This window comes from Lepisosteus platostomus, chromosome 15 (genome assembly GCF_059453375.1).
Source record: "Lepisosteus platostomus isolate fLepPlt1 chromosome 15, fLepPlt1.hap1, whole genome shotgun sequence".
NCBI lineage: Eukaryota > Metazoa > Chordata > Actinopteri > Semionotiformes > Lepisosteidae > Lepisosteus > Lepisosteus platostomus.
The window spans coordinates 23,847,929-23,875,054 of NC_142625.1; the positions used below are offsets into that span (position 1 = coordinate 23,847,929).

The 27,126-nt window shown below is 40.6% G+C and overlaps 1 protein-coding gene and 1 long non-coding RNA gene across 3 annotated transcripts in view; one reads left to right on the forward strand and one right to left on the reverse strand.

Annotated features, from left to right (window-relative positions):
• Positions 1–27,126, forward strand: part of nol4lb (nucleolar protein 4-like b) — a 115,511-nt gene that overhangs the window by 62,372 nt on the left and 26,013 nt on the right. For both annotated transcript variants that reach the window (XM_088608335.1, XM_088608337.1), the window contains one exon: positions 495–636. In XM_088608335.1, the coding sequence (XP_088464461.1) occupies positions 495–636 (142 nt within the window). The remainder of the gene's footprint in view (positions 1–494; positions 637–27,126) is intronic.
• Positions 19,070–23,228, reverse strand: LOC148648290 (uncharacterized). The gene is made up of 2 exons (XR_015926813.1): positions 22,494–23,228; positions 19,070–20,303 (listed from the first exon to the last, which is right to left on the reverse strand). It is a non-coding gene; the product is annotated as an uncharacterized LOC148648290 (long non-coding RNA).

Consider the following 27,126-nt stretch of genomic DNA (forward strand, 5'->3'; position numbering starts at 1 on the left):
AATTTTATTAAGTTTAATTTGAAAGCATATATTTTAAGCACTGTCAGAACTGCGTGGGAGTTCTGATGTTAGATCTGGAGGTGAACTGTTGTTTTTTGTTTCTAGGGATCTGCAGGACACTTTTTTGAGGGCCTCTAGGATAACAACTCCTGGTTACGTCATTAAAATACAATCATGGCCTCTGACAAGATAAAGGGCTAATACTTTTAAAGGGAAAAGTTAGTTATAAGTTACTTATAAGCAGGCTTTAAAATGTTTGTAAAGAGTGTGATGACCCTTTTATATTGTGAAGACTTTACTGTGGACCCTTCATGCTGTGATGACTTGATTTATCAATGAAGAATAGCAAAGCAAAGCAGCCCTGCACAAAATCTGTTCACATTGTATTAGTAATGCAAGGTGATTTTGGTACTGTATATATTCCTCACCCATTTCAGAAGCAGTCCTTTCACCACTGAAAGACTGACATGACCTTGTTTTTTTCATCTGGCTAGGATGAAAGTTCAGTGAGCAGTGAGGATTTTGATATGACCGACCCTACATGGATATCAGCTGATCACGGTACCACATCCGACCTAAGCCCCTGCCGAGGAGAGAGAATGCACAGCCCCCAGAACGCCCACAAAGAGGAGGACGGTAAGGACATTTCTCTCCCAGAATACTCTGTGGCACTGCACATGTGAGAGAGGATGTGCTGGATGGGGTTTACACTTTAAAAACGCATCTTCAAGTTCTGATCCAGAGCTGTTGTGCTGTACTTCTGAAGCGTCTTCATGCTCAATGTCAATTCTGTGCCTTAATGAACAGTACAAAATAAGAAAAGAATTTAAGGAAGGTATAAGAAGAATGATGTTAAAACAGAAGCTTTTTTCAGGCTTTGGGACTTCCCTGACATGCTTGATTCATTTTAAAACTTTGAAAAGTCAATAAATTATTTGCCGTAATACCCAGTAGGGTATTGTTGTGCTGGGAGACTTGCTCCCCATTGTTGTGTTGTTTAGCTACTGGAATAATGCCATGATTTATTTTTACTGGCAAACATTGTTTGTGGTTGTGTTTCTGTTTTGGATCTCGAGGATCAACTCCTTTACCCGAATCCTTAAACTTTTATTTTTGTGTGACATAAGTAGTGACTTCTGGACCTTCGGCATTTTATTTACCACTTAAATCTAAAGGCAGGTTCTAAAAAAATAAAGTAGAGGAAAATATGAACCTACTGAATGAATGTGTATTGTAGGTTGTTCTATTATTTGGCTCTTTGAAAGGAACTAATGATAAAAATAATCCCCAAAGCACATTTTGTGCACCTGTATCTTTCTACAGTACAAATTTGTTTTGTTTTTCCTGCTGTCTCATTTTGTTTTCTCTTAAACACGGATGGTTTTTTTTAGAAAAATGGAGTCTGTTTCGGATATAAATATGTTGATAAGGAATTCCATGCTATTCTCAGAAAACGCTTTTGCAGTGCAGTGTTGGAGAGGCACTGGTCTTTGCACTAGGGGTAGACCGAGTGCGACGAAACAGAAACAATCAGACTTGATCCTTGCTCTCACGTCAGCAGATCCGTGTTTAAGGATGTATTACAACCCAGACTGCTAATCTGAATCTGGGGATTTAATCGTTAGGGACCACGTGGCTTCTTCTGATTAGCACATAAATGTTTAATGTAGCCCTCCAAATTTTGCACTGTGAGTAGTGTCTGAACTACAGACAAGAGTAAAATGCAAAACGGGGTGTCTTGTGGAAATGATATTTATTGTGTTGTGATAATAACTGCAGATCATAAAGGCAGAATGTCTTGTCTGGAGTCTGTAGGTGAGCATCCTGTTTGTAAACCAAGGAATTGATATCTAAGGATGGATCACTCAGATTTGACTCTACAGCCATCCCTATTCTGTTGAACACAGAATTTTCTGTTTAGATAACCCAATCTAAAAACCTGATTCTTTTAGTGACTGGAAGGCCATTGTCTATGTGAGAAAATCTATGTTTCCAGCGGGTTTTTTGTAAGAGATGGAGAAGGAAAAAAATGGAACAAGTTCTGCGCAGTAATCAGGAATGCTATCGAGGTTGATTACTGTACACTTGACTTAGAGTTTTTTTTTGTCTTTCTGCTAACAATCAGGCACTCTCACTGATTGAGGAAGCTGTAATTTTTCCCAACAAGATATATCATAATCAAGGGATCAGATAATGACTCAGACACTTGCCTTTAATTTTTTAGCTGTGGTATTTGAGGTGATGGCCCTGAAATATTTCACTGAAATATTTCACTTGTTAGAGGAGCTTCACCAAATAACTGTGCTACTTGGCAAAGACATTTTCTCTTCATTTCATAGTTAAATCAAAAGAGGACCCTGGTGGAAACTGTTTTTATTTTATGATGCTTTCGAGCAGCGTAGCATGATGACGGTACTAATGGGCAGTAAAACTGGCACTCAGAGCCCTCATTACAGACCTCAGAAGACTTGATCCCTGCCGATGCTGTATATCAGCCTTTTAACAAGCGTCGCCTCTGTGTCCTTTCATCTGTTCTCTGCTCCTTCCCACTGCCTGGCAGAGTGGGGCGGAGAGGAGGAGAGGAATACAGGCCATGCTCTACAGCCATCAATCTAAAGGGTAGCTGAAGGTTGAGTTTGTCAAACGACTCAATACCGCCGGTGTTGCGTGCCTTACAGTCAAGGTTTTAACTCAAGACTGCACCAAGGTTGGGTGCTTTTGACAAAAGAGGCCAGCATTTATCAGCCCCGTGGCTAAATCACTGTCATCGCTAACAGCACGCAGTCTTTTGGTGTAGGCCTCTTCCTCTACGGAATATTCTTTTCTCCAAGAATACCTGCAACATGTCAGCAATGTAGCAAATTTCCTGTCACTATTTTACGGTGGTGTGATTAAATATCAAATTTTGTGTTGCGTTGCATGTAAGGCACTGATTTCTGATGTGCACTAATGATTTACCAACTGCTCACGTGTCTTGCAGTGTCAGCTGGAGTTTATTTTTAAGAGGCTGTAACTTTAGAAAGCTGAATCCTGATGGGTGTAGAAAACAAACTTCATTGAATTATGTTTTGGAATAGGATTTGGGTTTTTTTCTGTAGAGAAAAGGGACCTTATTCGGCTGTGATTGAATTCTGTCAGCATCCTCGGGCATCCTGAGATCCCCTGTGGTCAAGGCCTTGGTCTAGAGGTACCCTTCATCCAGCATTTCAGACACAGGGACAGTGCAATTTTGGAATGCTTTTGCTTACTAGTGAGGTAATTTAGCTGCAGCTATGTTTCATGGCAATAGGATCTGGTCACTAGGTTTGTGGCTTTCCATAAAAATCTTGTTTATGCTTTGATCGTATTTGATGTGAGAGTGGTACAGGATATCTAGAAGCAAAACAGTGGACATATTGATTGAGTGACATTGACATATTCTCATAGCTGGGAAGTGATGCTTTGATGGTCTTTGCTCACATGGCCTGTGAGTCACCTCTTCCATATGATGAGTGCCTTGGGCTCTGCACAAAACGGACATGCCTTCAGGTTAAACAGCTGATCAGTCTTGATCTGAGAAAGTACTGAGGAATTCAGGGTCTCGGCAGACTGTGCGCAAGTTGGGTGGGGGGGCGATTGTTTGAGGTTTAGAAAATCAGAAGTGCAGTACAGCATACTCATGTGTTCCCAGATCCTGCTGGATGGCTCTCAGCTGTGCACTGTGCAGACTGAGAATAGGTGTGCTTGTATTTGGCACAACTCTTCTCATAATAAACTTAGCAACAGACTCTTGTGTCCATGCCAAGTAAAAATATGAACAACAGTAGTTCCCTTACTGAATATGCACTATAACCAGCATGACGTTAATGGTTCTGTCATTGCGTTAGCTGTGTCTGTAAAGAAAAGCCCTTGATTATAACATGTGAGTTTGTGGTTTTGCTAGTGGTCTGTATGGAATATGATGGGACAAGGCTGCCTGCATTGATTATGCATGCTGTGGTGACCAGTGGCCAGTCTCCAATGACCAGGATATTACTTGTTTTGCTGTAAGCTGTAAGTAGAGATATCTAAAAACTAAATGTTAAAAACTAATTTTCCATTATGATACTAGTCTGTAGTCTGTAGTCTGTCTAGTCACTAAGAGCAGCACGTTTAATTAGTTTAATAGGAAAATCGAAAAGTCTTTTGGGAAGCCATTGAAAAACCAAAGCAGGAGGGGAGGAACAAAGTGTGATTAAAGATAGTGACACTTTAAATAACTGTTTTCTTGACATGCTTTTGAACGGTTCCAATCAATGCATTAAGCATTAATCTCATCTCCTCTTATTTTACATGTATCTTTAATTTCAGTTTCAGCTTACCAAAGCTCTCTTTTCCCTTAAGAATGGCGAAGTGATATTAATAGGTAAACAGAGGATGGAAAAGTGGTTAAATTGCTTTCACTGTGTTTGTGGCATCATACTGTGATTGTCTGACATTTTTATAGGGGTGAAATTATTCACAGCTGGGATTAGGCAGTTGGAAAAAAATATAATGATTATCATGTGATAACCTAATGGAAATACTATTAAAAATTCAGGACCATTAACATATGACATTTCACACTGTGTGTTGCGTTCCATTATTGGTATGTTTGCAAAGTTAATTTCAGGGACTGGGGTCTAACTGCTTCAGAAGAATACATACTGACAGAGAGTGGAGACACCTTACAATTTTGTAGTGCTTTTTAAATATATACAACTAACCATCTGTTTTGCCTTATTTATTTTCTTCTTTAACATCTTTCTAGGGAAAATCCTGCCCTTTCCTCCATACACATCTTTGAGAGAAGGGGGGTATTTATCTTGAGTTGTGTACTCGGCACACACCTAATATGTGCCCGTAATTGAGACTTTCCACTGAGTATGGCCAATCACCTATAATTATTAACTGGCATTTTCCAAGGGTTCAAGTAATTAATAATCACATGCAAAAACATGGGGTTGAGGTCTTGACAATCTGTTTTTCTCAATCCCTTTGTTTCCACAGAAGCAGACCTTGAGTTCTGCATTCTGCATATTTCATTAAATGTATGACCAATGTGTCAATGTGGTCAGTGGTCTACCTTTAGGATCCAACAGTAGTGTGCAGCATTTTTCCTAATGACCTAGGACCATCTTGTTAGCACTGCCATTCATAAGACATTCTGTCTTTAATATGAGATCTACAGGTATTATTGCTGAACTGCCCAAGGGAGGGATTCTCTGACTTCATTATGTGAAGCAGAAGCTGTAGTGCTTTGCATTGTCCCGCTCAAAAAAGCAACACATCAGGATTGGCTTGCAGAAACACAAAAACTGTTTCACAAAGTCAGGTCGCTTGGATATGCACTGAAGGAGTTCTTGTGTTGAATGAGATTCCTTCCCATGTCATCACACTTCCATTGCCTACACTGGTTGACATGCAATGCAACAGTTAGCAGACCACAATATCTGTGTACATTTTGTTCCGTCAGTACTGTCAGCGCAGAATGACATCCTTTGGTGATTAACACAATTAACCACTTTTCTGCCACCACATCAGTTGTTTTCTGTCCATTCTGAACAGTTCTGTCTTTGAGCTGTCAACATGTTCATGTTCCTTAAGACATGTGTTGGGCTACAGTTATTCTGCTGGTGTGCAGGTCAATACTTCCTGAAATTTCTCCAGTAGCCAATGCAATCAGCAGGAGATTACGCAGAAGAATTTGGATATCTCTGGGTGGTGTGGTGAACCCTCAGTGCAAGATGTGCTCTGTCCATCACAATGACGGTGTCCTAGTTTCTCTGGACTCGACTCCTGAGTGATGATGGAATATCTCATTCTCTTGGCAGCTTCTCTCACAGACAGCCCATTTTCAGTCATGCCATTTGTGTCCAGGTTCATTACTTAAGTGGGGCGTGGTCATGTCTTTAAAGAATTTGCATTAATTAAAATAATTTTGGAATGCATTATGAACCTGATGGATTATTGATGTAGAACTTCGGAAATGCGAAACAATTTCAAATTCCATAAACCAAATTTAACCTTTTTATTCATTTGTGGATTCTACCATTCTTAAATGAAATGTTATTAACATTTATGAAAATTGATCATACCATTTTTCTGCTGCATGGTGCGGACATCACCGATTTAAGTTTGTGCCATGACGCTGACTAGCAGTGACTGAAAGTGACTGACGTTTCCCAAGTTATGTTCCGAAGCTGGGCTTGAGTCATCTGGGGTCTCCAGTTCTTGCCATGTAGCAGTGACCTCAGGACCTTTCTGCTCATGCCTGTGTGCTTACTGTATTCATGCTAGCCACCTCTTCACTCCAGAAAATGTCTGGTGCTGCTTTTCAGTATTATGGAACTCAAAGTCTTAAAAATGGTCATTTGAAGAATATTGAAAATGGCCAAAATTAGAGGCTTTATCAAATGAAAGAATAAAAATCTGTATCCTTCCATGTCAAATGGCCGTCTTGCTGTCGGAGCTTCAGATGCTGTCTTTGTCGATGGCTGTGGCTTGAAGGTGTAAAGGAGAGTTTTAGTTTGGCTGTTTGGAGCTTGTTTCATTCCTCAGATTTGACGATAAGCGCACCCCTGTCAGGAGACCATTTTAAATTGATCCGCCAACCCATCGGACCTCTGCCTCTCTCCTTTCTTAGGTGTTTTATGACAATGTTTTTAGATTGTTCGTTTAAAGGTTGCTCCATAAATCTCAAAACAACCCTGAAACCTGTACTGATACCAGGATGTACTACTCCTCTTTGCCCTTTTTACAAGTGTCATTTTAGCAGAATAGGAGGGACATGATAAGATAAGATATTATAAAAGGGCATGTCTTGATACTCGGTTTGAGTTTGTAACCACAGTTCCCTTATTTCAGTTTCAGGTGGTTCTTAATGGAACTTTCCATTGCAGAGCATCTTTCATCGCTGTCTTGGAGCTCAAAAGACCATTTTACAGAGATGTTGTAAGGAAAGCAACAGCAGGGATTTCAGTCACTGTTAACTCTGTAGTCAAACACGACTTCCATTCTACACCAGCCTGCCCCAGAACAGCTTAAAGATGAGCCCCAGCAGAGAACCATCTTTATTAGAGACTTAATTAGAGTAATTAGCATAGTGGGCTTTTCACTCCTGCCCTATAAAAAGACTGCCATTGAATCATATATTGTTCCCAGGGCCTTAATCCAATATGTCATGTGATTTGTGCTAATATGAAAGTCTGAGCCCTATTATTACTGAGAGGCAGAAAAAATGATTTGAGAACAGCAATGACCAAGGCGACACTGAGCTCTGAAATACTCAAGAGTCATTTGGTATTTTTCCCCAATAGGTGGATGTACCTTAATGTAGAGAGGTACTGTAGCACTAAAATGTTAATAATTTATCAATAATATAAAGGAAGCTATTTAAAGGAGGGAAGAAATGAATCCATCTGTTGGACCTGACATTGGATTGCAAAGCCACTGCATACAGTACCTGCCCATAGGCTTTTTTTTTCTCTGAAATATTCATTTAGGCAGCCCTGCTCCTCCTTGACTGACTCCTGTAGTGTGTTGTAGAACTGAGGATCAAGGATATTGACTGGCAATCCTCTGAATTCAAAGCACATACACTTGTGCAGCATTCTGTGATGCAGGCAGTACACAAATAATAAAGTAAAAAAGCTACATGAAATCCATCTCTTCAGTATGTTCACAGATTACATACCAAACATCCATATGCTGGTTTTATCCTCTAGGAAATTATCAAAAAATAGTTTCTGGTTTGTAAATCTGTCCAACTTTGGTTTGTTTTATTAGAGAAATATTCCCCCCAGAGCCCAGTCCTGTGAGATTAGATTTTTTTGCTGAGAAATTGAAATGCAATAGTGTATCTGCAGACACAAGGCATTGCTCCTTGGCTTATAGTACTGGTCAACACTGCTGCTACACTTATGGCATTCTTGTATACTACAATTCAAATGAAGATGTGGACCTACAGGAAATTGTAACAATTTTCAGTAATTGATTGTATCATTTCGCCATCCAAGATTCTACTGGTATCTTTATGAGCAGAAATTGATTCGTTGTTTCCTTCCCCATTCACTCTTGCATGAATAACCCAAACCCATTTTGTGCATTCTCTTTGTGACTTTTTTGTGTTTCATGTCAGAAATCAAAATTGATTTTTTTTTTGCATTTGAAGGATTGTGTGTAACACTTCATATTTTCATATTTAATTTATGGGGATTAGGGGATTTCAAACGAATAGCCAGTGAATAAGTCATGGTTTGAATTACATTTCATATTTAATCTATCAGAACTAATGTGTCTCCGGCCTGTGCTAGTTTTCTCTGGGACAATACTGTCTTATACTTGAAATTAAAACCTACATGCTACAATGCAATAACAAAATTGTTTACCTTGACCATATTGCCATTTATGAACCATAAGGCTATTATTTAACATGCAGGTCTTACAAGAAGATGCAAACCAGATTTGTTCTGACTCATAATAGTGAGGGAGTCCAGCTTCTTGAAAGATGTGTCGAAAACATACTGGGGATCCACACACAGACTCTGACTACATACAGCTCTGTTTCCTGGCAGATGAGTGCAAATGTAAACACTGTATAAACCTTGTGGGTGTTCTTGTGCTGGGGTCACCGGCCTGAGCTATTGACCTTAGGAAGGTATACAGTCATACACTCACACAGGTCTGGGTTTGTAATCAGGAACCTATAATGAGATGCCTGCACAGCCCATTTTTTTACTCAAGGATCACAATATCTGGATCACACAGCCTCTGTATCCTGTTGATGTTGGGGAAAATTTGTGTAAAGTGAACATTATTTTTTTTTATGAACAATTCAACTTAGTTTCTTTTGATGTTTAATGCATTTCGATGTACCAGCATGCACTGCTACCCAAGCCACTGGGGGCCTTCCCAGACCTACCTGATCAAACATCTGAAGATGGACAGGAAGGCAGATGAATCTTAAACACTTCACACTACAGGCTGACCAGTAGAGTCTGTGTTCTTTGAAATTGTAATAGCCAACTGCTTTTGTAGGCTATGCTTTCCTTTCTTCAAAACAAAAACAAAGCTCAAGCATCAGTTTTTGTGGGTATTTGGCCATTGCTAGTAAAATCTCATGCATTTTGTAACACATTATTGTATATGCAAGTACAACTCAACATCTATAGGTTTTTACATGTTAACCTATACGTTACTGTAGGTTATATGGGCTTTAGGGTACAGTTTGTACCACGCAACCATTGTTACAGTGCTCATGCTACAGTACATGTATTTTAGTTTCAACCTAATGACATCAAAATCGCTGATTGAGCTAAAAAAAAAATCTTTCTTCCATTTTGGATGTGTTGTGAGGACATGACCAGGGAAATTATGAATGTTTGATCATGTTTACGGAATGAATTTGGTTTGCAAACTGAATTATACAAAATCCGTTTTATTTTATTTTTACAAAGTAAAGTGCAACTTCATTTTATTTGGCTTCTGATTCAAGCCTTGAAGAAATAACAGCATATGGATAAGAAAAGAACAGTGGAGAAAATGTTTATTAGAATACCATTGTGAAGTTTGCGCCTCTACGTAGAAGAGGATATGCCTTTGGATCCATACCTTTTTGCCATGGTCACCCCATGTGGCTATTGACAATTCAGAGTTGATTCCTCCCCTGAGTAGTATGTATCAGAGTATCAGTTCATGTGGGTACTGGTATGCTTCCTGAAAGACCCTTCATTTAGCTGTCTTTGCCTCCTAGAATAGAGGTAGATAGTGTCACTTACAGTAACGCTAATTTTGAAGACTTATTTACAGATATAAGAATTTGGTTTTGCAATTCAAAACTGTTGCCTTTTCCCCTATGTGGCAGAGAAGTAGTAGCAGCTCCACACTCAACATTAATGTTTCACCTCCTCAGGAATTGAGGTGTCTTAGTGGAGCAGTCAGAAAAGGTTTTGATGCCTTTGGATGTAAAAGTGAATCTTAGGAATCCTAGATCATAACATTTTCACAGATGTAGCAGCACTAAAGATATTAGGGTTCATTTCTATTGAAGTGCAAAACAGCCAATGTTATTCCTCTAGTAATTGGTCGCTCTCAGGGGTAGGTATGTGAAACCTAATGGGCTGCAAATGGCTATCTGGTTTCTGAACGGCAGACCAGGGGAAATAGGAAAAGTGTTACATCAAAGTCTTCCTGTAGACTTTGTGGTCAGTGGAATATGAGTATTTTACTGTTGGGAATGTCATAGCCTTGTATATATTATACAGTTTCCTGGAACTATATATTGTATGGCAAAAACAAATTTTAAGGGGTAAATAAAAATACTAATCATAGAATTGCGTCTTCACCCATTAATAGGCTTTAACACTGAGTATCAAAGCTCATCTGGTGAAATGTACTGTGTTAACAGCAACAGCAGTATGCAGTTCATAACCAGATTCTAATAGTGGTCAGATCCAAAACTAATTAACCTTTAAAAAAAAATTAAATTAAGATGTCCTGAACGTTCCAAATGTTCTCCGCTGTATATGCAGCTTAAAGAAAATTGAGTGTATTGAAATAAAGGGGAAAGGCATTCAGAAGATTTCTGTAGGGGGTGATTTTCAAGCAGAGTGACATTCTCTCTCCAGTGTAAGTCCCATGCTCCAGTGTATACAAACAAAGGAGAAGCCTTCTGAAATATTGCAGAGGATGAAGGCTAAATTGCACTGTTACAGTTTGAAAACCATGCAGCCCTTGCCCCCCAGTTCATGCTGTTGCCTTCTGGAATGTGGCACAATGTGGTTTGAAAAGCTGTTTTATTGTGCTGAAAAAGAAAGCAATCACTGAAATGTAGGTGCCCCTGAACCTGAGAGTGGAATAAGAGTGCTTGTCTGTAGCTTAGGACAGAGAAGAGGAGGGGGAGAAGGGGGTGCTGCTGGAATGTTTTATGAGAAGTCATCACTGTGTTTGTGAATAACAAAGATACAAGGAGCAGCAACCTTGGAACAGGGCATTTGAACAAAGTTGAGCTCTTACTCTGCGGTGGAGTCCAGCTCTGATTTTTTTTTGGAACAGAAAATTCTTGTGCAACAGAATTAATAAAAGGGAACAAAGGTCACGAGCTCTCACAGGGTGTGTTTTTCACTCCGACCTTCTTGAGACAGCTTGAGAAATAAGTGCCACACTCTCTTGGCTTTCTAATCCTTGGGCTTTTTTTCCGTGAAGCCACACAAATTCACTTGTCAATGACAGTATTTCCATTAACCTGCAAGGTCGGTTTAAACCTGCCTTTTTTATCAAAGATGTCTGGGTGTGGAATTTAGAAATTAAATACACAACAGGAGAGCTACATAGTGTAGTTCCAGGGTTGTTACATTTTGACATGTATGTAATGTGATTAACGGAGGTCACAGGATACAGTTTCTATTCATACCATATCTGTTATTTTGGGCTTCAGGTAACAGCACTCAAACACAATCTGGTGTCTGAATACGAGGCCCAAGAGGAATCTTCACACATTAAATACAGTTAAATACATTAAATACAGTGGAAACAAAAAGTGCAGGATGAGGAAATAAGAGTCCCTGGGGGTTGTTTTTCTTTATCTTTGTAAGTTGTAATAAATGATGGAGGTTACACCTTAAAATCTTTAGGATTTCTGCAATTTCAGATTTATGTACAGGCCTGGCTTACGATTAGATGTTTTACTCAAGGAAAATATGAAAGTAAGGACACAAAAGAGTTAATTCATTTCTCTGTCGAAAAGCCATCCGTTGCAACTGAGTTCCTGGTAAGGCACTGGAGAATGTCATTTACCTGCTACCTGATACTGTCGGCAAGTGTGCTGGTGCTTTTCTTGGCCACATTCCCGTGGTACTGCACACCCCCGCCGTTCGGGAGAGTGGCAGGAAGAGGTGTCTTACCCGTACTTGGATTTAGGTGCTGATAGCAATATGGGGAAATCACAGAAATGTAGAGGTTTCCAAGAATCCCAGTATTTTCTAGGACAGTTCGTGGAGACTAGATTTATTAGTGGCTGACCAGTAGCAATAACTGTAATACCATTACAAGGCTGAGATGCAAACCACAAAATTCTACTCCATCATTTGGCACAGAAATCAAATGTTGGGAGTGTACCAAAGTTTGGGGCAGACGTTTGAATTAATTTTCCCCTAATGCATTTGATATGAGGCATCTGTCATGTGTATACAGGGGGGTAATAAAAGCTTTCTAACTCCCCTTTACTGCAGTTGTACAGATCGTTATCCACCTCGTCCCGTTAATGAGGCAAGGAGAACAAAAATAATGGATTGTACCTCTGCAGCACTTCCCTGTGCCACAAATTCACACTAACAATGTTTTGCTTTCCCATGTGACATCTTAAAAATGACCACCTCTGAATCTGTCTTCTTCCGTTAGAAGAAGAGGAACACCTCCTCACCCTTTAATTAAATTAGGCGAAACTCTGTCCCCTTGCTGTAATTCATTAGAGTCCATCAAATGAAATAAGATAGATTCAGAAAAGAAACGTGTATTTTTCAGATCACTGCAAACTACATGGTGTTCTATGTGGCATAGCAAACACAATTAAGGGCTTCTGTCAAGTGTAAGCCTTTGTGCTTGTCAGGAAAAAAACAGCACACTGAGTCAGCTCTCTGAGATACACATACAGGTATTTAAGACTTTTTGCTGCTTTGACATGTGAGCCAATAGCCAAGTGCTAAAAGTTTTGGTGAAGAGGTCAGAGTTTTTCCCTTTTGAAAACGGAAACAGGGCACTATTTTGAGTTGTTTGTACAGAAGGAGCTCTTAGGGAAAATGCTACTTGAGGTCGAAAAGTTGCAGTAGATTGGGCAGAAAAGTAGAGGCAACTCTGCATGTAACAGAACAGACAGTTTTGAAAGAATGTTATGAATATTATGGTTTAAGTTGCATAGCTCAGAAAGGATCTGAGAATAATCTTTCACTTGTATGGAAAGAACGCTTCAGCCAGGCTCTGACGATGTGGGGTCCTTCTATGTTAAACACCCTTGTAATCCATTACAGTACAGATCCCATCAGCCATTAAGTATAAAACCTAATGTGCAGGCTGAGGCCGAATATAGTCCACTTCAGACTCCTCCTTCTGCACCAGTATTGATAACCACCCCTCCCCCATCCCTAGTGCCTGTTCAGAGCGCACACAGCACTGCCGTGTACTCTGGACAAAAGCTGATGAACCTGAGTCACCTTTTCCCATGTGTCACTTGTCCTGAAGTCTTGCCTTAAGGCCTGGTGATGCTGGAACTGTAGATTCCTTATTCGCTTAAATCAGTCTACAATCCACAAAGGCATGGCACGGAAACCAAACTGTCCAGTATATACGGAGCTGGGTAGCAGTTAAGGTTGTGGGATTCTAGCTGGAGGACTCTGTTGTGAATCCAAGGAGGGGATAGCACTGCTGTATTCTTGAGGAAGGTGTTTTGGCTGACATTGTGCCAGTAATTCCACGTACAGACTGTAAGCTGGTGCCAAACCTTGTATGGGGAAAATCAGTCATCATTGCAACCTCTGTGAGCCACTTTGCACAAACGCATCAGCCGAATAAATACAGAAATCCACATTAGCCACAACGTCTGTGTACTGTATTTTTCTCCCTTTGGCTGTTGTTCCCTGTGTTGTCTCCTGTTGACGGTTTCTGCCTGTTCGGGAGGACAGGGACGGAACAAGGCCCACGTTTCGGAATCCGGGGGGGTGGGTGGTTCACCCCGAGTCAGGGCTGTGTGCATGAGGACAAAAAAACACCCACATCAAGCACGCTTGCGGTTTGATGAGGGCAGATCGAATCAAAACATGATCGTGTGCCATCTGCCGTCTCTAAAATAACCTTTAAAGTCAAATTAGAAAGGCTTGCGAAGGAAAAAATAATGGCTTTTTCGTGGAGCCAAAACAGGCACGGAGAGGCCCTGTATGGGCTCCAGAAGTGAAGGCACACAGGCAGTGAATATGAAAAGAAACCTGGACCTTAGCAACGAAATGCCCTTCATTTCACCTCCCAGTCCCCTCTTTATAAATTGTCATAAATTTTGTACCCTGTTCATGTTCCCTTGTAATTTTATTTGCGCAACTTTCGAAATGTGCAAATTTTTAATTCGTTTGTCTGTTGTCTCGTTCCTGTAACCATACTGTGTTGTCGCTGGCCATGCAGCCCCTCAGCATTTTCCTCATCTAGAGAGACTGCTAACTGCCGGGGTGCTGCACTGAATGGTGTTTTTGGGAACTGTTAGCTGCACTAATACTGCACCCATTATCTGCAAACACTAACTGTCCTCTTTGACCTACCAGTAATTTACCAGGATATTCTGTAATAAACACTCGACTTCCTGCTCCCAGTCGCCTGCTTACCTGCTTTTTGCATTGTTCGGGGTTGAATAGACTTTACAATTTTTGCAACTTTTACCTGGGTTTTCCTGTAGAATTTGACATTTTAACATTAACAGGGAATAAATAGCACTCTCTCCACCACCTCCACCTCACCTCCTTCAGCTGTTGCTTGAAAATCTCTGGCCCTGCGTTGTCAGTGCCTTGTTTAGACAGGAGAAAACCATGTATTATTAAGCAGCAGTTGCAATATATTAACAATAATAGAGCTGTGCTAGTGTGACATGCTGGTGCCTATTGTGACATTCAATAAAGTGTGATCACCATAATGAATTAACGAGCCAGATGTTTCCTTTCACAATCCAGCCGGGTAAATAGCAAGCCCAAAGGGAAGTGGTAGGGTTGTGAAGTTATTAGATTGTTCTCTCTCCAAAACAGCAGAGCAGTCAGTGAACTCTGAGTAAGTGCCAACGAGATAGTGAATCACAGCTTGTTGCACTGCAGTACCTGCTTCTGCCTTTGAAAGACCAGCACTTAACTTCAGCTGCTTGAGCCTTGGCAGTCCTATTCCTGAGGCAGGTATTCTCTCACACTGGGTCTGAACCCTAAATTAGTGCATGCCTCGTCATAAATTATCTTGAGAAGAAATGAGGATACAGTTTCCAGCTTGTGAAGACAGAGTTTTAGACTGAACAAGTCCTTCCTCAGTCGCTGGGGCCATTGCCTCCTTCCTTCTCCGTGTTTTGTAGGAGGTGGTTAAGTCGAAATGTGCAGAGATTGAGCTTTTCCTCTTTTTTCTTAATATCTGGTTTAGAAGCTTTAGCAGTGCTGTAATAGGTAACCTCTTGAGCTGAAAGAAAACTTCGTCAATAACCCATTTTGCTGGGAGACCTGTTCTTTATTGGGGAAGGCTGTGGCTACTGTGAGCACTGACAACCAATGGTTCGTTAAAATGGCTGAAAGGGCAGCCCTTGCGAAGCTCCGTTCATTCACTGCGCAAGGCCAGAACGACAAACCTTGCTTGGGCTCTGATGTGTAAATCAGGTGACACTCTGAACACAGGCTGCTGACTTAGAGACTGGGCCACATTCAATTTGACCAGCTTCCAGGACCTTGGAGTTTCTGAAGAAAAGGGAGGTATTTATCTAAGTATTCATTTTTAGTTCGTGTTTTGTGTTTCTTTTCAGATACATGTAGCCATCAAGGTGTCAATAGACCTTGTACTATACTTGCACAGAGCTTGTCTGAGAAGTTTGTATGTTCAAAGTACAGGTATGTGTTTGCTGAATTCTCTTTTAAAGTCAGTTATGTAGTAGACTTGAACCAGTAGGCTTTGTACAGAAAGCTGCTGTTTTCTGAAGATAATTGAGGGATGTTTTCTTGAAAGAATGTTGAGTTGTGCAACATGTCCTCATTGTTTCTATTACTAGTAGATCATAAGAACATACGTTACAAATGAGAGGAGGCCTGTCAAGGTCTTTTGGTTGCTAGTAGCTAATTGTCTGGAGCCATTTCCAAAACTGAGTAGTGCATATATCACTCCCAGAGGTAGTAAAAATATGACATAAATGTCATCTGAATCAAATTTTAAACATTTGATAAATCGGATAGTTACATATATTACAATTTTAAACATGCACGCAAGTCTATGAGTTTATAGTTAAATATTTAATATTTATATTACATTATGTTAACACAAATACTGGATAATTAAATGAAATAAACACCAGTAAACTGAAATTAGAACTTTGACAAGTTATGCTTTTGGCTTTAAATGTAATAAGTGCGCTGGCACACTGAGTAGAACATTTAGTCGTATGTATTGCAGCTGTGAACCTCAGCTCTCCTTTTGAAGTGATTGAAGTTGCTGCTCTGGGGTTGCGCTCATGTCTGAGGTGCTCTGATGAAATGGTTACAAAGCAAATGACTCAGTGATGCCATTTTATATTAGTGAGATGTGAAAACGTGTGAAGAGCGAAACTGGAAAGCTAATTCTGTTGAGCCACAAAACTGAGTAGCTTGTAGCAAGTACACCTTACTCTGACCGTATTTAAAACAGATTTAAATATTCCAAATATGTTTCATCATGAGGTTAAAAGTTTTAATTTTGAGAAGGAGCACAGTCTGCTGCTTTTTAGAAAATTAGTGTTTGTTTCACTTGTTTGAAGTGGATCAACAGGTGGCCCAAGTCTGGGTTGAACTCTGGGATCCCGGGTTCGAGCCAGGGTCATCTCACTAGGCGACTGTGACTGGGATTCGCCAGGGGTGGGATGGTGTTAGTCGGCCAGGGCTTTCTGAGCTCTTCCGATCCCCTGGGCGCTGGCAGGAGGGTGGTGCTCGCGGGGAGGGCCGCGCCCCTTCTCCAGTCAGTGCTGAACCTCCAGCAGGGGGCAGTGTGTCCGGTGATGTGTGGAAAGATGATTGGATCTCAGGTGGGAGAGCTGGAGGCGCCTTATTCATCCCTGTGTATGGTCACAGGGTTCATAACTGCGAAACAGCCTCTTATCACTCCTGTTTTGGAAAGGAGTCAGTGCTGAAGACATTACTGCTTTCTGTTTTTAGCTATGCTTTCAAGGGTGTTTAAGCTAAATATATATATAGCATCCCACTTTAAAAAGAAAAGGCTGGTGGAAGTACCAAGTTAAAACTGCCAACATTTTATAGTAATATAGAATTTGGATTCACAACCTTCAGATTTTGAAAAGGGGAAAAAAAAAGTTTCTCCATTGAAAGATTCTTTAAAAAAAAAGCATTGCTTGCTCTCTACTGCCTTGAGAAACTTTGTCTTGAGGTGAATTTAAGGTGTTTTTTTCTTCAAGCGAAAATCATGTAAAAGGGGAGACCTGTACCTTTAAGCAGAATTCTAAAATTAGGCAGTGAAGAATGTGGAGAGAAGCTTAATAAAGAGAATTACAACTAAATCACACTTCAGGCACACTATCCACAAACCCATAGAGCAGCATGAGAGAGAGAGGCTGAATATTAAACATGATAAAATCCTAATGACATTCCTTGGAGGAGTGCAGACGCAAAATGTCAGTGACCTAGATTGAGATTGGAGCGCCTTCCTGCTGAATCTTTTATAGGGAACAAAAATTGGAGCAAATTTAATTTACTGTAGCCAAGAGCTGAACTAGGTGGAGAGAATGAGGAGGGGCAAGGGGTGTGAGGTGGGCAAAGAAACCAACCTTTATTTCTTTGCATGGAAAAAACACTTATTTCCCAAAAGTTGAGTTTTGCACAATCATTTTCTACTTATGCATCAACATCAAAGACTATTGTGAGTTACTGCTTTTTCTTTTCCAGTACTCAGTAACCAAGGACACTGTGACACAACCTTTACTGTTTTTCCATTCTCAGTAACAAGCTGTACACTGTCCAAATGACCCCAGTGGTCAAATAAGAGCGTAAGAAAGGCTGCAAATGAGAAAGGGCCATTAGGTGCACCTGGACCATTTGGTAAATAAAGACTTGTGGAGCTTCACATTTAAACAAATTCCACAGTATTTCAATTTAAAACCTGTATACCATACCGACTGCTATTATAATGACCTAAAGCAGCCTTGAGCCATGAGGAACGTTGTTAAAGAATTGTAAAATAGCACATAAAACTGTATCTACCTGCATTCATACCATCAGGGGTGATACGTGATTCAAAATTTTAATTTAACAGAGGCAAATTATGAAAAGCATAATTTCTACAATAGTTCGAAAACTGCAGCCTGTCTCTGTCTGCAGGTCACTTATGTGTTAGCTAGGCTTTCACAAAGGATCAATACAAAACAACATGCTCTTGGCTCTTCCATTACTATTTAATTTTTCTTGTGTTCATTGGTTAGTTTAGGCAACACCATTCCTAATGATCCACCAAGTGTTCATTTGAAGAAACTCCCGGAGGCCCCACACTGAGCTTCACCTATCCTACGTCCCTTGGTGGGGAGTTAGAATTGCACCAAATGCATTTTACAATAAGTGATTAAAATGGAATGAAGTTGCTTAGCAAACACAATTTGCTTTCAGTTCTTATTAATGTTATATATTGCGGGCAAGACGATTAACCACTGCTAAGGAGAAGATCACTCGTGTTCGATTCCGTTTCTTACCACACTTCTGCTGGGGAGCATCAAAAGCATTTGCAGACTGCATTTAACCAAAGGCTACTGCGGGTACCCATTCCATCAGCCATTCCTGAAACATTTCCATGCCAGGAAGCAGCTCTGTATAGAGACCTCTCTGATGTCCGGATTACAATGTGATGTTTGCTTCTGTACTTGCATGGCGTGGGACTTCTCGTGATACCTTCCTGTATAGTTAGTTTGTACGTCTTCATCTTGTTAGACTTCCATGTTGTCCTGCTGAATGTTAAATTTTGCCTTTGTCACCAATTAGGTGTTTTAAAGGACTGGTTCAGCATCTAGAACTTAGCTATATCTGTGCAGCAGACACATGTGTGGTGTGTTTAATAGTCAATCCAACCTAATTTCTGAAAGTAATTTTCCCGTAAACCTAATGCTTAAGGACACTTTATTATTTTTGCAACATAAATACAATTGTAAGAAGAGCCTTCAAAATCTTGTTTAATAACCAGATAAAATGATTGTGGAGCTATATAAAGATTTTCAGTTGGGAAAAGGCAGGACTGGATTGGGAGTTCAATCCCTTTAAATTGTACTTGAGGGACTGATGATGCCAGACTCTCAGTGGCTGAGCTGTGAAGTGAAAAGCATCACACCTTATTTTGTAATTATCAGGTTTTTATTGAGTTTCTTTTGGCCAAATGCAACTATGAAAAAATACCAAGCTACAAAATAAACACTGAAAACATGGAATACAGTTGTTATTCTTAAACTTCTAGTGTTATGTGTTTACATAATAACTTGAATTATAATTTGTTTGCTTGATCGTGTACCACCACAGGTTTCGAATACTTTCTGTAGAATTACTCCAAGACCGAGATCATAAAAACAATAAAGACCAAGGAAATAGAAACAATACTCCTCATTCATCAGCGCTGGTGAGTCTACAATGCCCCCTCCTTGTGAGAATAACAAAATAAAAGTCACCTTCTTGCAAGAGCTTACACAAATGGGATAGACAATTTTGGCAGTATATCCTTTTTTAAGTATAAGAAGCTGATTACCTTGTCACTATTTATAAACGAGTTGCCTGAACATGGGAGCACAGCACTAAAAACTGGTAGTCAATTTGGAAAACCTTGTTTGCGCTGCTTTGACTCTCTAAGAAATATATAGTAGCAGAACTGTGTAAAAAGCCACAGATAAAAACATTACTTGCACAGTTTGATATCTAGGAATCTATTTCGTTTAGAATCCCTCTGATGAGCCGAGCTGATCCTGAAGTAATGACTGGAAGCATTGACCTATTAAAAGGAATGAGGATTCATGGTGTTTCCACAGAGCTGCTTTGAAAAACTGCAGAGAACTGAAATACATTATTTTCTGAATATCTGTATTGTTTACCCACTTCAGATGAGCTCCTCTAGTTCTAATAAACACTAGTGGGGATGTGATGTAATTCTGGGTACACTGACAATAGGCTTTCTGGAACCTTTATTGTACATTAACAAAATATTCAGAGCTTTATAATGAGAAGGGTTTAGGGTTCGTTTTAATTGCTGGATTGTCACGATCGGCACAGTTTCAGTGTTACGTATTGTGTGCGAGCTCAGACATTGTCATGTTTCTTTAATCTGTTGAAGTGCATAATACATTATCCCTGTTTTGCTTTTTTACATCTGTACAAGCTCGTCGATGAAAGGATTTTTTCATGTAAAAGGAGTCCACCCTTCAGTATGGCATTGGGCACTCCGGCCCTGTCTCCTGAGCCACAGTGTTCCTTCAAAGCAGCCTTTTCCTCTTTTCATGCTTCTCTCCTCTCTGAACGGCGTGGGCCCATCATAAGGATACCTTGAGCGCGTTTAGTGAAGGTGCCTGGTAGCATTTTTCTCTGGCAGAAAGAGATGACAAATTAAATATGCAAATAATCTGAAGTGGGCCATGTAGCAGTATCGTGACTGAGACAAAATGTCCTTTCACTAGGGGGCATTTTCCTGTAACCTGTGACTCTGTGCCGTCTCTGTAGGTTTTGTAGAGCTCGGCTTGTTCTGTTACCGTGTTTTTTGACTTTTTAAGCTTGGGACAGTTGCAGCCTGGATAGGACACCATGCAATTGAAGGATATTCAGAGAGACTCTTTTGGGACATTAATTAACCTAGATTGCATGTCTCTGGGAGATCCCTTCAAAATGTATTATTACTTACAGTATAAAGGCATATCATTTTTTTATCTTTTATTCTCAATGTGCAATATTGTTACGTGTTAAGTAATGCAGAATGATTGATAAATCATTTTTTAGTTTGCTATTGGGTTTATCATGGGAAGAGATCAATAGCCAAAGAGATCTCTCCAACACTGGAGAAACTGCAGGTCAGGGATTCACACTGGGTATTGGACTGGTGAAGTGTGTTCTGTCCAAAGCACATTATATCTTTTAACAGATATAACAGGACAGGCTCCGGGTTTCTGTTGTTTTTTTCCAGTTTATCATCTCGTCACAGGTTTTCTCAGCCTTGTGCTGTGTGGCGCAGAAAGCATGACACGAACCATTTGAAATTGACCCACAGTAATATCAAAGCGCTTTCTGTTAACAAGTACTAAATAGATCTGCACACTAAAGCTGATTCTTTGCAGCAGAAGGTTGACTTCATTCTGATTAAGTACAGAAATTTAAACCAAATCCCAAATCTGCTCCACATCTGCCTTTAAAACCAGACAATAATAATAATACTTTAATTGGATTAATTTGGTGTCTTTGTATAAAATATTAACTCAAAGTGTTATACAATAAAAAAGAAAAATAAATATAAACAAAATACATCACATTACAATCAATACCATGAAATCTCTAGCAATGTCATTTGTAACACATAATGTAACATGTAATGTGTAATCTGTTTTCTGTATGTGAAAACACACAGACACACAATTCCTGGTCTCATGGAGAAGAGTTTTTCATAGCTCAGATTAATAATAATAATAATAATTAATAATAATAATTACACTTATATAGCGCTTTTCTGGACACTCCACTCAAAGCGCTTTACAGGTAATGGGGACTCCCCTCCACCACCACCAATGTGCAGCATCCACCTGGATGATGCGACGGCAGCCATAGTGCGCCAGAACGCTCACCACACATCAGCTATCAGTGGGGAGGAGAGCAGAGTAATGTAGCCAATTCATAGAAGGGGATTATTAGGAGGCCATGATTGGTAAGGGCCAATTGGAAATTTGGCCAGGACACCGGGGTTACACCCCTACTCTTTTCGAGAAGCGCCCTGGGATTTTTAATGACCACAGAGAGTCAGGACCTCGGTTTTACGTCTCATCCGAAGGACGGCGCCTGTTTACAGTATAGTGTCCCCATCACTATACTGGGGTATTAGGACCCACATGGACCACAGGGTGAGTGCCCCCTGCTGGCCCCACTAACACCTCTTCCAGCAGCAACCTTAGTTTTTCCCAGGAGGTCTCCCATCCAGGTACTGACCAGGCTCACACCTGCTTAGCTTCAGTGGGTTGCCAGTTGTGAGTTGCAGGGTGATATGGCTGCTGTGGAGGCAGATGTGGAGGAATTCAGTAAGGAAAGACAATAGTAATGATGTGTTCCTATAATAGGATAGGGCAATACTGCACCTTGTCACCAAAAAGAATTAAAAACAGGAAAAAGTCATTGTTAAGTTGGCAAACTGAAAATGCTGTATATAGTTTTGAAATAAGGTCCAGATAAAATCAGAATTTCCCACCCAGTCACAGATCGGGCAAACAAACCAAGGATGTGCTTGTGGCGTTTTTTGTGTGAGGCTCCAGTCAGAAGCCCACCGTCACGTTCCAGAGTGGAAAGCTACAATGTCCGAGTCGAATGTTTGACTTAAACCCGGACCCAAAACAAGGAGCTGTGGGAGGTTCAGCCGTTCAAACGTCTTTGCACAGTGATCTTTGCCGTTAAGTGTCTTCCGCAAGTTCCTTCAGCTGAGTGGCTGGATGCAAATTTGACAAAGGTAAAATTACAGGTCTAAAAATAAGAGGAAGGCAGGAATGAGAAGGTAATCGTGAGTAATGTATTCATTTTACTTACCCCAGGAAGTGAGCTTTCCCTCTGGAGGGAGGGGGGGCATGGGAAAGATCTTAACAGGGAAGCTCAGCATGTAATTAGAAGTGACAGAGCAGGACCATGGGCTGAGCATGTTCAATTTTGCTCGGTGGAGGCAGTAGGCCCTGACTCCTGTTCCACTGTGGGTTCTGCAGTTTCGCTCATCCCCAACGGCAACTCCCAAGTCTCCCTTGTGATAAGAGGCACGCTGAAAGAGTCACATTGCTGCTTTAATTGCGAAAGGAATGGATCAGAAGGGGAAGATGGTTATTCTGTAAATCTTAAAATAGTGCTCAGCTGAGTCATTCTGTGAGGCTGCTGGACTGTTTCTTAACCGTTTACTTGCCTAATTTTTCTTTGGACAATATTTTGAGGGCCATGTCCAATTTCTGGTCATCTATGGACATCTCTGTTTTTTTGTCAGCTGTGTCCTATTCTCACTTACTTTTCACCATCTCCTTAAATACGTACAGTAAAAATGCAGATCAGATTTTCTTATGCTCCTCGGCCTCTTGCAGAGTTTGTCCAAGTTTTTCAGAGGTGCTGACAGAGAAGTGGAATGAAGGTCCAAAAACTGGAGAACTGATAATGCAGAGCTCTGACACTCGGGTTCTGGTTTCCCTGCATTTACTGCCCATTCTTTGTGTGTTTTGTGTTCCCACACATAACCAATTCAGTCCTGATACAAGGCCAGTTTTGTGGATTAAAAGTGCTTTTGAGAAAAAAAATTAAGTCTTGATATTTTTTTTCCAGGAAACAATTTCATGCAGCATGCGATCGTTCCCGTTAAATGGAAGAATTCATGAATATTGCATGTAGTTATGCTCCTTTTATAATTTAATTAAAACTTCAGCAAACATTACGAAGTGCAGGAGCTGTGTGGAGCAGACGGGAATGCATTCTAAATCAGACAGATTACTGTGTTCCCATAGTCCCTGCAGTGAAATGAGACCCCGAGCTTTGCTTTACGTTTGGAAGCAAGAAGTCTTTCACGGGATAAATATCAGGTCTGGCATATGGATATCGGTGAGCTCCAAACTTATTTAAATTCCTAAGAAAATGTAATGTTCTTAAGGACAATGTTACTCAAAGGGGATAACAGTTCACTGTCTCAACTCTGTCACTGCTGCACATGGGGCTAACTAGGCATTCTAAACACATGGCTAATTATTCTTATCTGCATGAGAACGAGGAATTCTGAACACCACCATGAGAGTCGGCTCTCCAGTGCTCAAATAAGCTTTTAAGCTGTGAAATATTTCGACTTCCTCTGTCAGAGGAGAGAGCGTACCCCAAATTCCCTCCGTGCGCGTTCTGCTGTGCTTTGTCCTTTCTCCCTCCCTCTCTAATGGAGGGGAAGATGGGCCCTTTTCATGCAGCACGTGCACGTACAGACCCTTCCCCCACCGCCGAGAGGAGTAGCTCATTGTTAGAAGCCAGCGTGATTCCGCGTGGCGACTGTGCCACTCGGTGCAGCTCTTTTGGAGAGATTTACTGGTGAAGACTCTTGGTGTGCGCTGAGAAGCTGTCATGCCAGGCATCTTTGTAGGGACAAAGGTGGCCTTTTTAATCCATTTTTATTGTTTAAGCCTGGTTGCATGGCTGGGGAAAATGAACGGATCTCTTAATAACCGTCCCCCACTCACCTCTTCCTGCAGAAAGCCATTTCAGACTAATGAAATGATGGAAATAGCCAGTAAAGGGCGATTGTAAGAACAAGGAGCAGGTCCTCGTGAGTGATTTCTCAAGTGCTTCGGGAGGTGTGGCGGGTCATGTTATGAAGGCCCGTGGTTTTGTGCATGTAACCGTTACAACTGGATCCTTGACTTTGAAGCAAATACTGTTAATCACAGACTAAAGAGTGCTTAAACATGTAGATTTCTTTCCCAAATAAAACAAATCCAGCACGAAAATGCCTCTTTTTCCTGGAAAGGGTTGTGGGAACACGGAGTCTTATCTTGGAAGCACAGATCACACCCTGGGAAAGATGCGGGTGTGTCACAGGATACACAGACACCCCAATAATTCCTTTTTTATTTGACACTCAGAGGCTAGAGTTGATAGCTCCATTGAAAAAGGAAGAAATGAAAGTGTCGGTCTTAAGAGTTTGTCCAGGAATGGACAACTCTAGGTTTATGGAACAGGATAGCGTTGGATAATTGACATCACCTCTTGTTCAGGTGTAACCTTTTGTTTGTCAATAGAGAAACACCAGTCAATATGACAGCAATGAGAAAGGATTTCAGTGGTGCTGACGATTTGATTTGGACTGTTTTTACTTTTTTTATACTGCACCGCTTGTTTTAACACAGTGAGCATTTAAAACTTCACTGTAAAGATGCATAGATTTGTAAATATGTGATGAAATGTTTGACAAGTGGTTTTTTGGCTTAACCTTAATCAAATGTTATTATTCTTTGAGGAACATTTCTGAGATATCGAGAAGTTGAATTATTTTGCTGTTCTGTGCAGGAGTGGGTATTTCCAAGTGGAATTTTGTCTCTAATGTGTGCCACTCATGGTCGTGTCTATGTTCAGCAGCACTTCAGCATCAGAATCTTGGTATGGTGGAAATCACAAACTGTAGAATGTGATATAATTAGCATTGTTAAGTCTGCATGAAGTCTGTCAGCTCTGTCTTTCAGGCATTTAAAGTCTTGTAATCTATTTTCAGATTCTGCTGCAAATTAGAAAAGAAAAAAAAGTTCAGTACTGTAATTTGTACTGATGCAACACACTTTAATTCAAAGCAGAACTTTCCTTTTATATTGGAATAAACATGTGTCTTGACCATTCTCAAATTACCGTGTATTCTGTGTGGATGAGTGCAAGAGTAAACACACCCACTCCTGCATTTAAGTTTTTAAGAGGAATTCCGTTTTGTAATGTAAGCGTACCGTTTTTTCAAGGAACGCAAATGTACTCCTTAAACTGAAGATCTGATGCACAGAAGCAATGCCTTGGCCATTTTACACTCATAAGTGTAAGAGATTTAGAAGACAGATTTAGACAGTTTAGTGTTTTGTCTTGTGTTCTAAGATGGCCACGTCAAGAATGGTCATCTGTGTATTCTTAAAGATACTGTGTGAACTGCAAGACAGGGTCACCCTTTTGATATTTTCTCAGCTGAATCAAGTCGCAGTGAATGAAGTATAGAGCTTTTGCCATGTGGCTTCAGAGCTTGTGATTTGTCATACGTCCCTCAGATTACTGATTTTCTTCTGCTCAGCCACAGCCGTGTCTTTTGACCAGACCATTAAATGGGCTTTTTGTCTTTTCTTTTTAAAGGACAATAATGTCTATTCATTTGGGAAAATTTGAGTCTGCCCCCAGCCCTCTGCTGATTTTTAAACAGGCTGAACTTCTGACTTGGCTCTTTCAGCATCAGTGTGGGCTGTAAACCCTTGTCTCCGCTGTCCCGCGTGGGTGACGGGATTCACAGCTGGACACACTGTGGAGGAAAAAAGCCTGGAATGAAATTGAAAGCTGCTTAAGATACATGCTTTGCAATTTTTCTGTGGTATTTAGCCTGCAAACATGATTGTTTACTACTCATTGCCTGCAATAATATCCCATTTCCAGTTGAATAAGTGCCCAGTTTGTGCGTTTATGGCATTTTGCAAGCTAGAATGTACAGTGCTGTTTCAGATATGTTTCCTTTGATTACTAAGCTTATTCACATCTGCGTTTAATTATGTGCCAGAAATACAGTGACACAACAAACCAGGGGAGTGATGTGACAGGTGTCTGGCTCTAGGGTTAATGGCAAGTGTGGCTGCCTTGTGGGACCTCTCTTCACCTGTCAGCTCCTGGAGGGACGATACACATTCCTCTGGACCGCCCTGTACATCCACTGGACATAGTCTGCCTGACAGTGCTCGAAGAAGGGGCTTCACAACTGACAAGGCAATAAATTCATCATACTGACCACGGTACAGCAACACCTAGTTGCTTTCATCCTCAGCATACCAGAATCTTACATTTGTCTTTATGGTAGTAGGGTAAATCAATACTCCATTGCGTTGAAAACTGGTTTATGAAAATGCCATAAGTGTCCTGCCAGGACTATTGTATTGTTACAACTGTTAAGGTAATTATAACTCAGTCAGATTGCAATTCTTACTTAAGTTCTTATGCAATTGTCTAAAATGTCACCATTTCTTTTCTGATCCTCGTATCAATATCAACATACTGTATTTGGAAACTGAGTTTCTCTTAAGACTTTTTTTCTGGCAGACTTCTTACCCATTCGGGAGAGAATGAGACACGTAGACCTGCAGAGCTATTGTGAGCTCCATAGTGCCTGACAGGAGAGTCACGGCAGGTGAGAAAAGCACGACACGTTGACACTAATTGGGCCACTTGGTATCGCCCTTTTGTGTTTTGTTCTATTAACAGGCCAAACTAAGAACAGAGAAAATATCGCAAAGAGAAACTATTACACATCCAACTAATTTCTACATTTTAAGTATAGGCCGAGGTGAATTTACAAGCAGAAAAAAAAAATTGGCGCTCTAGTCTTAAAAACTTGCCTGCGCTGTAGCTTCCCGAATTTGGGGCTGTCGTGGTGAGAGTTTGTTCACATTGTGAAACTGGCCTGCCTTGACAACTGTTCATG